The sequence below is a fragment of the Necator americanus genome, chromosome V (assembly GCF_031761385.1).
Source record: "Necator americanus strain Aroian chromosome V, whole genome shotgun sequence".
NCBI classification, from domain to species: domain Eukaryota; kingdom Metazoa; phylum Nematoda; class Chromadorea; order Rhabditida; family Ancylostomatidae; genus Necator; species Necator americanus.
This window is the reverse complement of record NC_087375.1, coordinates 2,072,203-2,085,404: the sequence shown is the minus strand read 5'-3', so window position 1 is coordinate 2,085,404 and position 13,202 is coordinate 2,072,203. Positions and strand designations below refer to the sequence as shown.

General features: G+C 38.3%; 1 protein-coding gene across 1 annotated transcript; it reads right to left on the bottom strand.

Moving 5' to 3' along the window:
- Positions 1–2,854: 2,854 nt before the first annotated feature.
- On the bottom strand, positions 2,855–12,575 carry RB195_012696 (uncharacterized protein; the record flags this gene model as incomplete). The annotated part of the gene is made up of 28 exons (XM_064202192.1): positions 2,855–3,649; positions 3,734–3,878; positions 3,938–4,113; positions 4,379–4,461; positions 4,523–4,631; positions 4,798–4,939; positions 5,097–5,254; positions 5,329–5,407; positions 5,500–5,642; positions 5,710–5,817; positions 6,407–6,519; positions 6,584–6,673; positions 7,060–7,147; positions 7,210–7,345; positions 7,911–8,078; positions 8,127–8,206; positions 8,906–9,075; positions 9,189–9,333; positions 9,391–9,492; positions 9,665–9,785; positions 10,288–10,397; positions 10,458–10,523; positions 10,588–10,826; positions 11,319–11,463; positions 11,586–11,669; positions 11,723–11,775; positions 12,290–12,422; positions 12,525–12,575. 28 exons carry the CDS (start codon positions 12,573–12,575, stop codon positions 2,855–2,857), a joined length of 4,032 nt encoding a protein of 1,343 aa, XP_064058073.1.
- Between the last annotated feature and the right edge of the window lie 627 nt (positions 12,576–13,202).

Sequence of the window (13,202 nt, the reverse complement as noted above, 5' to 3'; positions counted from 1 at the left end):
AAAATCTGGATTAGAAGACGTTTCAATGAAAATTACCCCAGGATTGATGAATTTTGAATGGACAACGGAACTTCTAATCTATTGAAGAAATCTACAACACGGTTTAAACAGTTTATATCACTAAAATGTTTGTTACAAGTGAGTTGTTTATCAAACAAACGATTCATTTGTCCCATATATAAGTGATCTTCTTGACCTACATTCAGGATAAGGAGAAAACTAGAGAAGGATGCGAAGAATGTAGCTAACATGCGACATTTTCAATCAAAATAGAAAAAGAACCAGTTTTGCTGTGTAGTGAAAGACGCGACCGGACAGTTTTTTGTTCGTCTGTGAAAGCTGGGAAGATTTTCGTAGAATTAAACGTTTCTCGATTTTGCGAGCAATATTTTTTTCGTACAAGTTTTTTTTTTACAAAAACCCAATTTTTCAGCTAAACTGTACATCCTTATTTGCTATGGATTGCGCTGAATCTAAGAATTACTCTGGATCTGCTAGGCTGAGAAGTTAAGAAAAATTAGTGGTAATATACTTAGTTTCTCCCACTTCCTTTTCACTTCCCTTTTTTTCATTTTCTATTTCCATACCTAAAAATAGAAACAGAATTGAATATCAGTAGTGAAATTTTATACATCAATTGAAAAAAAGAGGACGAAATCGAGGAGAAAGAGGAGGAAAAAATTGGAGGAAAAATCAAATAACGTATTTTAAAGAAAACCAATAAAAAATCTGGAATACGACCATTTTTCTGGGATCGAGGGAAACCGAGGACCGAGAAAAGAAATCTCGATGTTTGAAAGAAGAATTTCTCAAAATGACTGAGAAGGAAAATTTTTTAGAATGGGGGAATGAAGGAAATTGAGTTTGAAAAAAAAACCGCCTTATAACCGACGCTCCTTCAAAACATGAGTTAACACGTCAACGAGTCGAGGTTGAACATGATTTTCCATGTCTGTGGTTGTTGTTTTTTCTTCGCACTCATTCCATATTTTTCATACTTTGCCTTGTCAATTTTTCTTTTTCGTCCCCACAGACATGACGGCTGTTCTCGGAAAATTCTGGAAGATCGAGTAAAGCTCCCTCGAGACGCTTCACTTCGCATTTTTTGCTGGGTGAACGAAGGCCTGACTGCACTGACGAAAGTGCTTTGAAACTATGCGATTATTCCATGATTCAGTGGATTTTTAAACGGAATGTAATACAAAGTAAATCGCTTGTAGTACTTTCTTTCTTTGTCAGGTGTTTTTTTTTCTAAATGATAATGGGACCTAATCAGTATCTTTGTCAGGTGTTTTTTAATGGTAATGGAACTCAATCCGAATTTTTGACAGGTTTTTTTTAATAGTAATAAGGCCTAATCGGTATCTTTGTCAGGTATTTTTTTTTACTATGATGGGACCTAATCAATATTTTTGTCAGCTGTTTTTTATGGTAATAGGACCTAATCAACAATCGTAATACAAGTGCTTTTGCGACAGGAAAAAATTCAAAACTCTCGTAAAAACAAAGAAAAATGTGTCCTAACTGAACAAAAGAAAAAATATTCCTCATGGATATCTTTAGAAATACATTAAAAATCTAATTTATACATATTAATGATTAGTTCTCTTTTAAAAGGAAACTTAGAGCTGGAACATTTTAAAAAATCAATAAAATGAAACATGAAACAACTGGCCATTGCACAAATATTGAAAATCCAACCAAAATCAAAAACAGAAAAACGGAAAAAGAAAATCAAAATTTTTTTTTAACTTTAACCGTTTCAGGATCCACTATATAGACCTTGGCATGTTAACTAAAATGTTTCGTGAAAGTCATGTAAGGAAAAAGAGAAACCCACGATTATTCTGATTGTTCTCCTGTCGGAGGACGTATGTACTTTTAGATCATCATGGAGAACTGCTCGAGAAAGTATCGTAGCCGGCCACTGTTCGCACTTTGTGCTACCAGAATTTGATTTCTGAGAAAAAAAAATCAAGGTCAGCGGTTTTGCCGAGGACATAGATTTTATCCATCTATTCTACAGAATGTACTGGATAACATATAGATCCAATAATCTCCTGTAATAATCTTTAGCCGGAGTTATGTGATAAGACCTACACACATGTTTTGCCATTTACTGGTACCATTTAAAAAAAAATAATTAATTGAAATATGTTCTAAATTAGAATTTGAGTTCGTAGTAACACCTTCTGTCAGTTGATAATTTTCGATATCTGATACCTTCAGCTAAGGTTTTTAGTGAAGGCGTCAAAAAAGGACACATAAGTAATTAGGTCTCTCATAGAACTCATAAAAATTCGAAGTCAAAATTCAGAAAAGTCAAATTAGTCAAATTTGCTAAAAAAAAAATTCCGGAGAGTTCTTAAAATCAATATCAGAAAGGATTTCTTTCAAAATAGAAAATTCTGCAAACTTTTGGGGAATAGTTTACATGTGTCGTTTCGTGGAAATGTTGTTTTGCTGTCCATCGCAATCCACGATTATGAATTCTTGCGTGTGAGAGTCGGTAACAGAAGACATTTTAAGTTTATTCCGTAAATTTGTACACGCATTCCGTTGACTTTACAAAAAAAAAGTCCAATCATAAGAAAAAGATTTCAATGAAAATAAAAACATCACTTCAGGTAGACATGGATTCTCAAAGAAATCTAGGACACAAACATCTGCTCCAAGATTAAACTTGGCAAATTACGCTGTTTCTTGGAATACAACATTGGATTGTAGACAAACAAAATTTCGAACAATTAACATCGAAACTTTTGACAAAGCCCTGATAAGAAAACGCGGTATTTTTATATTTTATATATTACAAACTACAAAAAAAACTATTGCTACAAATCCAACTTTGCTGTCACCGCTTTGAGGAATGCTTATGCTTAAACCGATATCGATGTGGTCGAGACCTTTCCTTACTCGTTGACGATAACCCGTTGTCGACCCGGCGATTAGGAAAAGAACTGCGCTTTGTGTTTGGGACCTCCGCCTCTCCTCGCCTCTTCAGCGGCCCTCTTGACGACGAATGCCGTCGTTTAGTCGACTCCGCTTGGTTTGAGCTACCCTGACCCACTTCTGAAGCGTTCGGAATCAAGGAACTTGGAGCGGGCGCAGTAGGAGTCGGATGTAACAGACTTCCAAACTGCAAAATATTCTGATTTATCGCCGTTACCGATGGATTACTCAGGAATTGTGGTGTCATTTGGAACAACGGAGGAGAAAATGTTATACTGCCGAGTTGAGCCTGGACAGGAGATCCAAAAGATGGTGCCAGTCCTAAAGGTAATGGACCATAGGAGGGCACGGCAGGCAGGGTGCCCAACACGTGAGGTATGTGTGGGCCCAGTACAGATGCACCAGCTTGAATAGGTTGTTGTATGATTGCACTTTGAAGTGATGAAGCTGCTGCGAACTGCCTGTACGAAGCTGCCACCGACTTTAACATTTGTTTGACTAGTGGAGACGCTTCCCTTAATTGTTGTTGTGAGGAGGACAGTGAAGCGTTCTCGCTTTGAAGTAATCCTGGAGGATGACCAAGCCCAAAAGGTGGTAAGATAGTAGGAGCTCCGGAACCAATCAAAGGAGGAGGTCGAGGGCGGTCTTCTTTCTTCGGGAAGTACGTCGACGGCCGTTGTTGAGCTTCTTGAAGCTTCTGAAAAAAAAAATGATTCGTTGTTGATTGTCAGCAAAATCAGCAAAATTCTTCAAAATGTCAAATTAAGCAAAATAAATTCACCTTCATGAACGCATTAGCTGCATTTTTTACATTGTTTTTTGATAGTGAAGAAAACATCTCCTTGTACTCTTCCAGCGCTTTTTTGGCTGCATCCATTTGAGCAAGGTGGACAGTGCAAGCTTCACCAACCGCAAGACGCATATTCCTGAAATAAAGCTGAGTAGCGTTAAACCATAGTAGCCCCACGTTAAACAACTTTTAAACCTGAAATAAACTGCTACACGGTAGTGACGTGCATTCGTCGATCCTTCTATGCCAATAGTCCTATATTCAGGCATATCAGGAACAGAGCTATCGCTAGAATCGATATCTCGCAATGCAAGGCAACACTGCTGTAGCTGAGACTTGGAATCGTTCCACTTTTTCGATTCGATGAAGTGCTTTAAAAAAAAAGTTAATTGGTCGTAAATTGTCACTTAAAACGTTACAGTCGCTCTATAAAGCTGCGCATTAAAACTAAGGAAGTGAAAATTATAGTTGTTCTTGATATAAGATAAATTGTACACTATTAATGTGATTACTTCACCATTATGTGTACATAGCAGCAATTTTCCCAACATCTTTTAACCTCACTTTTGCCAACATCTTTAAACATCAGTTTTCGGGGAAAAAGGAAAGAAAAGATATGACCTTCAAAGCACATACCTTAAGACGCGGAAGAAAACATATATAGATGAAGACTCGACAGTAATCCCATCCACGATCAACGAAAATGGCACCAATTAGAGCTGAATCGGGATAAATTAGCACATTTATAGGGTGATCAGCTGGATCTTCACCTCAACAGACCTTCAACGAGATCAGCCTTGTCCTTGAGACTAAGTTCAGCCATACGAGACCCACTTCCAGGTGGTTCAATGATGAAGTAGTGTAGGCCAAGGTCTTCACAAATTTGAGACTGGAACCTTTGGAAGATTATCAGTCTTCTACTGGACAACAGTAATTGAAATTGAAGTGCAATTTGAAGTAATAAAAATAGAATGTTTTTCAAAGTAGTTCGTTAATAAATAAATAAATAAATAAATAAATAATTAGCAAGTAGTAGAATATTTCGATAACTCTACCTGAGTTTCGTTGCAAACCAAACACGTCCTAAGAAGCGAAAGGTGTCCTTCATGATGATTAGGAAAGTGATGGTAGAGATAATCAGATATTATTAACTGCAGCACCGCGTCACCAAGCCATTCCAGGCGTTGATTGTTACCGCTGAAAAAAAGCGAGCCTCAGGGCATCTGTTAACCACCTAAAGATCTATCTCTAGAATAAGCGGAACCCGGTGAAAGGTTCACAGGTCTAAGTTCCTCGAAACATCGACTATTATAAAAAATTAAAGCGTTAACACTTAGAGAGCATTAACACCTACCAAGTGAGGGTATTGTAGGGAACATTTCTGCGAGTTAGCGCTTTAGCCAGTAACCGAATATTTTGAAATTTGAAACCAAGCGTGTTCTCCAGATTGGTCAATTCTTTCAACTCCTCGGTGCTGTCAATAAGCATTCGGTCACCATTTGGTTGTTCTATCTAAACAAATATAACAAATAGAGATTTATGAGATTGAGCCGAGAAATCCAACACCAACAAATCAAATTCCATACTTTTAAGAGATGATCGGGAACATTAAGCCATTGATTTCTCACTGTATTGTCATCTCCAAACATTGCATCAGCAAAAATGCTAAAAAAAAGCATGCAGTAAAAGTATCAAATCAAATGAAAGAAAGTCACTTGATGACTTAAAGAGAAAAAAAATAGGATGGCGAGAGTTACCGATCACATTCCTCTATTCCAGCATCAAGATATATAGCAGCAAGAACAGCTTCAAACGTATTCGCTAAAGATTTCCGAAAATCTTCCTCATCGCATAAATCTATCCCATGTGCATACATCATCCAGTCACCGAGTCGTAATTTCTAACAAAAAAATTACTTTTAAATGTATTTAACTAATACAGAAAGTAAAAACACTTTAATAAGTAACCTTTCCTAAAGCAGCAAGATTTCTGTTCTGTACAAGAGCACTTCTATAAGTGGCGAGCCCTCCCTCTTCTTGATGGGGCAAAATAAAAAATAATCGACTTGAAACCACCTGAACGATATCGCACTGTTGAAAATAGAAATAAGAAATAAGAAGAATAGAAAAATAAATGAGAAAATAGGCAAACATTTTATTATTATTATTTATTACTAATATTACATTACTTATTATTAACATTATTATCAAGGAGAAAGGGATTCGACGGATTGGTCTCCCATCACCCTAATCCTGATGATATTCCTCATGGAGAATGAACGGGAGGCCACATTACTTCGATTTCATGTTTGGATTATGGTTTTTTTTTCTTTTGGAAATTATGTTCGCCTTGTGGCTTCAGATTCTTTTAGAGGCTCAATTGATAACTGATTGTTGCATCCAGAACCCAATAAAAATTAACAAACAGCATCGTCATTAGCAGTTACGAAGCAGCAAAAAAAGGGAGAAAGCACATTCGGTTAATGGTAATTTCAAAAATGTATCATTATATGTTCGTGCTAATGACTGGGTTATCATTAGTTTTTATTTAAGAATTGAGAAGCCTACTGATTTAACTATTCTACGTCCTGAATCTGTAGACTTTGAATGGAAAACTCAGCTGGAATTACCCAGAGTAAATTCAGTGTACAAGAAGAAACCTTACCAATTCAACAACGGCATCTCCAAGATATTCGAGTCTTTCATTGTGGGCAACCTTAGACAAGCCAGCACTACTAGATCCAGACTGCGCCATTATATGCATCAAATTACGGAAACCTTCAAAGGAGTACTTCAATGAGTACGACAACGATAAAAAGGAGGTGAATTAGTAATGGTTCACCTTTCTTCTTCTCATTATTCTCAGTGAATGGCGTATATCTTCGAAAAGAGCAGTTTGTCAAAGTTGTCTTCACGTGGTCAACATTGGTTCCTCAAATAGAATAGTTTTGAAAAAAAAACCTTTTTTCCCTATTCTTATTTTTCTTCTTTTCAAGTAGTTTTCGATAAAAGTAACACAATTTAGTAGTGTTGTAGGAAGGGTTAATCACTGAGCAAAGCCGAGTGTATTAGTATGACACTCAAACACATACAATTTGGGTTGTCCCACACGTTTCTTTCCAGCTTTTTCGGCATTTTTATTCCCAAGAATAAAGTCTGGACATTCTCTACTATGTGGTATGATACCGAAGAACAGTGTATAACGAAGTGATGCGTTACGCGATGCACAACATTTCCCATAAATGCAAATGTCTTAAAACCAAATAACTGCTCAAAAGAACTTGGCTAATGATTTGAAACGATTTAAGAAGTGCTTACCGAAATCATTTTTGTAGGATGGGTGTGTGAATGCTAACTCTATAAGTGTGCGGTTAGAAAAACTATAGCCGATGATCTTCTCGAACTCCTGAAGAAAAACAATTGTACGGATGTACCTCTGCGAGTTGAAAAAAAAAAGATTTTACTTACAAGAAGCGACCAGTGGAACCGAGCGTGTTTCACTGAGAGAATCAATAAAAGAACATGTGCTGTTATATCAGCATATAATCCGGTACCAAAGAACCCATTACAGGGAATGATCCTTGTGGCATTCAGTGTTGTAGACCTAAAAAGTACGAAACGCTATGCACTGAGCATACCTGCATTAAAGCACTGCAAACCTCTTTTCATCGAAGACATACGCACTGACCGCAACACATTCATCCCCAAAGGACCGTAAATTTATGGTTGAGTCAAAACTATTCGAAGCTCGGTGCAGTTGTGTAAGCAGCTGCGCTTGCAGCGAGGCGCTGAAGTCAACCGCAGCTATCGAGGCGGGACCACAGCGGTGTCGTGTCGTTCCCGTGCACAACTTTATTCGATGCAACGACGGGATCTTCCTACTCTTCAAACAAGAACTAGCGAGGGTCTCCGATCGCAAAGCCTCCTACGCTTCGAATGCAGCTGCTCACGAAACTACACTTCAGGTCGTTCCAATATTAAATACTATACACAGTTTCGGAAGAACCATCATAATTTTTTTCTGACTCTTATGACATACGCTCGCTTGCTAATAAAAACTTTCTCCCTTCAGTCCACACTTTGTGTTTACCCTTTTGTAGTTTCTTGTCTACCCTTTTGTAGTTTTCTGACTCAAAAAAAGTAAAAGAAAAAATAATAGACCCACTAACCTTTGCTGCTTGAGTTCATTGATGCGTTTTAAAAGAACATTGATATCTTCTATCTGTTCTGGATGTGAATTCCCAGGATTACTGTTGGACTGTATATGACGCAATTTACCAAGACGACGCTGTGCTTCAACTAGTTCTGGATTTTTGAGGTTAGCGTACGCAATAGGTCTGTAAAAATTTGAATATAACGGAAAGGACACATGAAGAAAAACATACGGCGAAGTCTTGTGCTCGATCCCAAAACCAGAATTGTCCGGCAATCTTTTGATGTTGTCGACACGAATTGTTGATGGTCTCTAAAAATTCAATCAACTTATTAAAGATGCAAAACATTGGATCCTAGACAAATTTCATAAGACAGCTAGATGTGAAAAAGGCTACAAAAGTAATGCAATCTATAATAATATCCATAGTAGGACCATTCGGATATATTCCTCCCATTAAAGACAGCATATCACGAAACTGACGTGGTACGGAAACCCAAAGGAAAATGTAGAATTCGGGTCGTAGATTATGGAAACGGACGTGGCCCTGCTTAATTCTTCCTGGTGTTCCTAAAAATTGCTTGGGAACCGTTTTAGTCCCTACGAGGTACGTTAGAACGTGCACGCCTATGCTTCTGGTTGGGTGACGCGTCGCAGTCGACTTCGTAGGAAAGAACGACGTCTTCCACGCTGTTTTTTTACGATTAGAGGAAGCTGAACTGAGTCAAGCTTGTTTCGCTAATCTACAACCGAAACTCTGCGTTTTATTTAGGGTTTCCATTCTATGTCAATTTCATGAAACGCTGCCTTTAAGCTCAGCGAGAACGCTAGAGTTTGATGAAGTCCTCAATCGTTTGAAGGATTGTGGATTCAAATGCAGAAACATGTTACGATCTGCTCACTGCAATTTTTCCTGGATTTCTCATTACCCAATAAAAGCAAGAAATTGTGCTGTTGTCAACTAGTCCAAGAAGGCGTATGCATGTCACAACAAATCGCATCTTAAAGTACCTTTCGTGGATTTGTGGATAGTTGGAATTTCTTAGGCAACAAGGTCCGCAACATATCAGCATCCGTAGAGCGTTCAAAATGCGCAATTTCTTCTTCTGTCAACAGAGGTTTGAACGAACCGCAAAGATAACGAATCACCTCTCCCATTGGCAATAGTTTACGGGAGTCACCTGAAGTCAATATGATTTAATGACGCACCAGAGGAGCTCTTAGAAGCTCTACGACAATTTTTCAGTTTTGTGATTTCCAAAATCCTTTAACAAAAAAACAAAGAAAAACAAACCTCGTTCGCAAATGAAACGAGGCATGACGTGATAGATCGGACACCCGTCTTGGACGCCAAATGCACGCAAAGATTCGTCGTATAATTCCAGCAAATCCACAAAGAGATATTGATGAAACAGGTCGAGTTCTTCAACGGTAAAACACTAAAATAAGCAAAAAGTGAAAAAAAAAACAAATTCAAAGAATCTATAGGAGCGTACTTCAATCATAGGGGCCTTCTCAAAATGGAATTCGTATTCATTTGTCCACCGTGATACCGGCATACTGGGCAGCACTCCAGGAAGCTCGCGGTGGAGGAAGATCTAAGCGGGAGAATTGCAAAAAATGATTCTGAAGCATTTTATAAAGAGAAGGTGAGACAATAAAAGTAAGTGCAAGGGAAAAAACATTCATAAGGTCAAAAGTAGCGGATTTCATTAGATAAAACCTTCAATTAGGTGTTAAATATGACAAAAATGTGCGCCAAAAACTCACAGATAACCCTTGGAAGATATAAGACTCTCCACCGAAACTTATTCGAGTCCGGGTCCCCTCACCCAGTGGAGCGGATGGTCTTTTAACAACTAATACATAATGGTGCAGTCTGTCGGCATTACTGAAAAGCTAGTGCTGCAGTCAATGATTTAAAAAATGATAAAAATCAGAGCTCTCATAGAAGTAAAGAATGAAATATGGAAATTACTAGTGTAAAAGAATTTCAGTGCAACTGGTTCTCAAGAAATGAGAAAGCAAGGATGTTTTCCAGTTAAAATGCACACAGTAATCGTGTTCTGCGTAAAATTACATCTTTTTCGTTGTAGGAAAGAGAAAGCAGCCACCTTACAGAGAGGACAACAAGCGTTCAACGGCGAAGGTTCCACTAAGGGTACGGAACACCCCATTCCAGCTAACTGTTTGATTTTTTCAATTTTAACCTTAAATCTTTGGATCTAAGAATTTTCTTGGAGATTAAATTCTTCCCCAACCTATCCCAGTAAATCCACACATTCAGATAAAATTCGTAATAGAATTAGCGTTCATTAGCTGATATGCGGACAACAATACATAGCAAGTTGTATTAACATTGCACAACCACCAACACCAACACCAAACCTCACTTTCTATTTTGAATACACTGCGGTATTCGCGATTCTCCTGGAAACACACTGTGACGTAAGCCGTTCTGCCTAGCTGAAGCAGAACACCGACATGAAAGCCCGTATGCACCCTGTAGAAGGATAAATCAAAAATAGGTATGATTTCATCGACAGATGAAAGTGGAACTTACTACTTCGGGTTCATTAAAGCATATATCCTCACATAATGCAGCTCGACTCCTATATTTTCTGTCAAACTGCAAGAATAACGGTAAGGTGCGAATAGAAGTAGTTGTACATAGTATTTAGCAGGATAGGTACCTCTTTCCTCAAAAGGTACGAGCTTCGTTGTCTAGTGTTCATCTTCTCAACATCGCTGTTATTGTCTGAGTCATCATAATCGTAAGCGTCGTCCTCGTCGCTGTTACTGTCACCACTGCCATCAGTTTCTGAGAGATCTTTGTCGGTGGAGGTACTCTCGTCGTCAGAAGTAGAATCACTGTCGTCAGATGACGAAGCAGACGCCGACTCGGAGCTGCTGTTCGCTGCGCTTTGCGCACCTGAAAGTGAGCTCTGCAAACATGAAAGAAATCGCTAGAACACTGAGCAGAATCTCTTGGATTTCTCCAACACCAAGTAGCAGCAGAGTGTTTCATCTTTCCCACAAATATTCACTACATGTGTCGGGTAACCAATTAAGTTTTGCAAAGACGAATTCTTGGTGGTATCTACACCATGAGTGCTGTTCTGATGAAATCGAGAAGAACAGGAATGACTGTCTGTATGAGGGTGATCACAATCCCCATGCATCACAATCCGACATGCAACTGCGATTGTGGAACACTATATCATGGTGAAGGAGTACTGAGTACAACCCGAAAAATTATAGACTACAATTATTATTAATTACAATTACGATACATTAATTACAATTATATGCCCAGAGATGTAAGTATCTTTTCAGTAAATTAAAAAAATAGGAGCAGAAAGACTATCCCTCAGTACCAGAACTAAATTCTCGGGAAGATATGAGCAAAGATTAAAAAACTCACATCTCCAACATGAGTGCATTAAAATCTTCTCAGGAGCTTCAAGCTTGGGTCTTTCTTTTTTCATCCGCTGCACATTTTTTAAAATGGCTTTGAAATTGTCTAGAATTTCTTTTCCTGTGGATGACTGCTTGCTGCCGTTCTCATCCTCAAACAAGCAGATATTAAATCATGGCATACATACCTAACTTAAGAACACTGTTATGTCCTATACAAAAGCATGCAGGTTCGAAAAAAAAAGATGTGAACGACTAGAATTGGAAAACTAACCTTTTCATAGTGCTCAGAATCAACAGTTTCCACAAGCACAGTCAACTCAGGTATTTTAACATTGTCTGGGTCAACCCTAGCTTTCTATTAAAAAAAAAACTAATTGTCCATTTTTCCACAAAAAAAGAAGAACTTGCCTCCTCATTCATTAACCTTCTGAGCACTTCCTGATCCAGTAACAAATCATCACCTTAATGATTAAAGTAATTTACTATCAAATGATTTAAAAGAAATAACTTGGGAAGAATTTGGAAAGAATCGTGAAGTGTAACAGAAACGAATATGATCCCTAAGGAATGTGGAAAAAGAAAATATGACTCTAAAAATGGATATCTTCCCCGAACACGATTAGAGAAGTAAGTCATTCACAGATTTTTCCCCTCACAACAATAACGTCTGTTTGCATAGACAAGGACATCACTGGTTTTAAAAGAGCCACAAAACCTCGCAAGATCCTGCTGACTTTCTAGGCTAAATTTGATTTTTTATTCCTTCTAAGATTATGATGGGGATCCTTTAGGATTTTGTTACAAATTCTCGACAACTCTACCATCTGCGCAGTTGAGGAAAGAGTTGTGAGTGTTTGTTTCTAATTTAAGTGTACTTGAAAATAAAGAGGTTTGGAAAAATAGAAATATGAACGGGAATAAAACAAAATTAGCAGACGGTGAAAACTTGAACAAATATAATCTCTCAACAAATACCTTTCCACTCATCCTTTTCTTCATTACTTTCAATCACTTCCCCGTCTTCAAGGTCACTGCTATCATCGGATAGAACGTCTTCCACATCGGATAAGTCCAAGTCAGACACGGAAGACAACGTCTCACTATCGCTCTGGATTTCATCAACGTTTCAACAACAAAGAATGAACAACATAGGACTCAACAAGCCGTAGAAATCGACAAATCTACCATCTAGAACCAAATCAGAACCTACAACTGAGTCATATTCGATTAGTTGCTCCCGAGAGCATCCTACTTTCGGCATCCAGTCCTTCCCTATAGCGGATAGCTTTAATTAACAACGAATACGTGGTCAGCAATCACTTCGAACACTTTCGCACGGAGTACAAACGTCAAGTAGATGCTTCTTTCTTTTACTACACACAATGTCATATAACTACGCACAAGCGAAATACGGTAGGCCTTAAAAATGTTGAAGGAGCGACGCAATATGGCAGAAACGTGCTCTGAGCTGTCTCCACATTTTTTTCGGGAATTCTCGCGTTTCTTTTAAATTTCGTAGCTTTTTGCCCTTTCCATCTGTATATTTGTGCATAATGTGTGCATTTCCTGGGGCAAACCGAGCCCTCCATCTCTTCGGAGTCGATTGGTAAAAATTGATACCAGCCTTGTGTGGGAGGATGAAAACACTGATTTGGGACATCGGCTAGCCCTCGCAAGTCATTTTAAGGCTGTACGCGTGTTCATAAACCTCAAATGGAGTCTGAGTTGAAGTCGAACGCGTGGGCGCATCCCCATAGGAATTGATCAACGCCGTGCACTTTATTGGTGCACTAGTAGGTCCGCATGGTTTTAGAAAAGTCGCTTTCCATTACTTTTATCTTTTGGTACCTCTGTGGGGACCCCTCAAAAATATTATTTCGCCAGGATT